The sequence below is a fragment of the Phytophthora sojae genome (genome assembly GCF_000149755.1).
Source record: "Phytophthora sojae unplaced genomic scaffold PHYSOscaffold_7, whole genome shotgun sequence".
Taxonomy (NCBI): domain Eukaryota; phylum Oomycota; class Peronosporomycetes; order Peronosporales; family Peronosporaceae; genus Phytophthora; species Phytophthora sojae.
The window spans coordinates 3,893,410-3,895,382 of record NW_009258121.1 but is presented as its reverse complement, the minus strand read 5'-3'; the positions used below and the strand labels follow the sequence as shown (position 1 = coordinate 3,895,382).

Here is a 1,973-nt window from a genome sequence, read left to right as displayed (position 1 = left end):
ATGAGCTCGCCTCAGAAGAAGACCGACGCTGCAGCAGAGGGGAAGTCCTCCGCTGGGATAGAGATTCTCTCTATCCCCGTGTACCGCGAGCGTCTCAAAGCAAAGCGTGACGCTCTTGCTACCAAGGCTGCGGCGGGGACAACTCAACCAGAGATTGTCCTTGAAGGTTCTTCTGTAGTCAACGACGCCGTTGACTACGAAGACGATGACGTGAAGATGGAAGAGGGCGAGGCCTCTTCTAGCAAGCGCAATGAGTCTATCGACGGCGATAGTCTCGACCCGCAAGCCGGGTCGAGACGCCCTCGTGAAGGAGACGACTCGGACGCTTCGAGCTCGAAGCGTTCGCGCGGCGAGAGCGACACTCCGCTCTCTGCTGCTGGGGCTTTAAGCTCCCCGCGTGAGGTGGCGTCTTCAAGTTCCCCGCGCGCTGCCTGAGCAGCGCGCGATCCGTGGATGCCGTCTGCGTCAGAGATCACAGCAACACTGTGCCTCCAAATGAAATCCCGCTGTACGTATGCAGCGGTATCCACGACGATGCTGTTGCGGAGGAGCAGCACTTTGATCCGTTAACGAATCAAAGGTGCGACTACTGCATCGGGCTCTTCCACGAGCTCCGGTACTTATCCAGCAAGAAGACCTCTTCTCGCAGCAAAGTGCCTGAGTGGCAGGCACTTTGTCAAAGTTGGAATGCTTTTGTTGAGAACTTCAACAAGAAACCGGCTGCTTACCGCGAGCGGGTTAAGCATGCCCGTGAGCGCTTCGAGACATTCTCGACGCGCGGGAGGTTGGCGCAGCTCCACAGATCCTCTGTGGACGCTGGTATTCCATGCGCTGTGCTCGAAGGCCATCAGTGCACGTTGTGTCTTCCGGGTGCGGTGCGCTTCAGCGACCGCGACCTAAACGGGTACACGACGATTCGTGTACCTGAGAGTCTCAAGGATCTCCGTGCCAAGTTCTTGGCACGCGAGGAACGCGACGATCGTGGGACCTCGGGCGCTGTAGGTGACGACAGCGCTCGCACTACCTTCGCGTCGGCAGTGCGTGGTGAGCTTCGTACGCCCTCACCATTTCCGGAACGTCCTGCAGCAGGACGTCCCGCGGCTCCCATGTATCTTGGTGGGGCGGAAACCCTCTCCAACGAATACGATAACGAACCGGTTGCCGGTTCGTTTTCGGGATACTATGGTCCACAATACGCTCAACAATCCAGCGTGTTGAGCCGCGGGCGTCGCGGATCGGAGGCGGTGGTGGTGGGAACACGCCCCGGGTATGATCAACCTGGGGTTGACCTTGGCCCGGCGCTCGAGGAGCGAGTCGCTGCTGTGGAGCAGCTTCAGAGCCGTGAGTTCGCCGCTCTGAAGCAGGAGGAGGCGATCCTGAGGGCTCAAGTCGCTCAGGCCTCGCAGACCGCGTCGGACATCTCTGTCGACGTGGGAGGTCGCGTCGCACGCTTGGCCCAGCGCGTTCACGCGCTGGAGCAGAGGTTTGCTCCCGCTGGGGCATCCGCTTCGGGCCAGCCGAGCTAGGTGGCTCGTACAGCTGGTATGGCTTCAGCCACCCGACGTAAAAGGTCGGATGGAGGCGCATGCTCGATGGAATATCTAGCGTGTAGGCGTTGCGGTGGCGTGCCAACACTGTGAACGGCCCGATGAAGCGCGGAGCGAGCTTGCTCGCCCCGAAGTCGGAAACTGCATGTTTAGGCAGGTTTTGAGTTGCTAACAAAACTAATGAACCCTTCTTGAATTCATTAGTGTTGCCCCTACCAACATTGTCTGCGTTCAGCTTCTGTCAGTCGACAGAAGCTGCAATAGCGTCTTGGACAAACCGAATGACGGCTTGTCTGCGCTGCACGAAGTTGATTGCGCCCGAGCTGAACTCGTTCAGCTCGTTTCTAGCCGTAGGCCCGGCCTCTGCGTTCGTCTTCGCGGTGTCTGTGCCCTGCACAATCCCCAATCTTCTTCTTCTTGTTGCGC

At 59.0% G+C, this 1,973-nt stretch overlaps 1 protein-coding gene across 1 annotated transcript; it reads left to right on the top strand.

The window, feature by feature from the left end:
• PHYSODRAFT_337132 (hypothetical protein) lies at positions 1-1,526 on the top strand (the record flags this gene model as incomplete). The annotated part of the gene is made up of 2 exons (XM_009534753.1): positions 1-407; positions 470-1,526. The coding sequence occupies 2 exons, from the start codon at positions 1-3 to the stop codon at positions 1,524-1,526; spliced, it is 1,464 nt and encodes a 487-aa protein (XP_009533048.1).
• Positions 1,527-1,973: the final 447 nt, after the last annotated feature.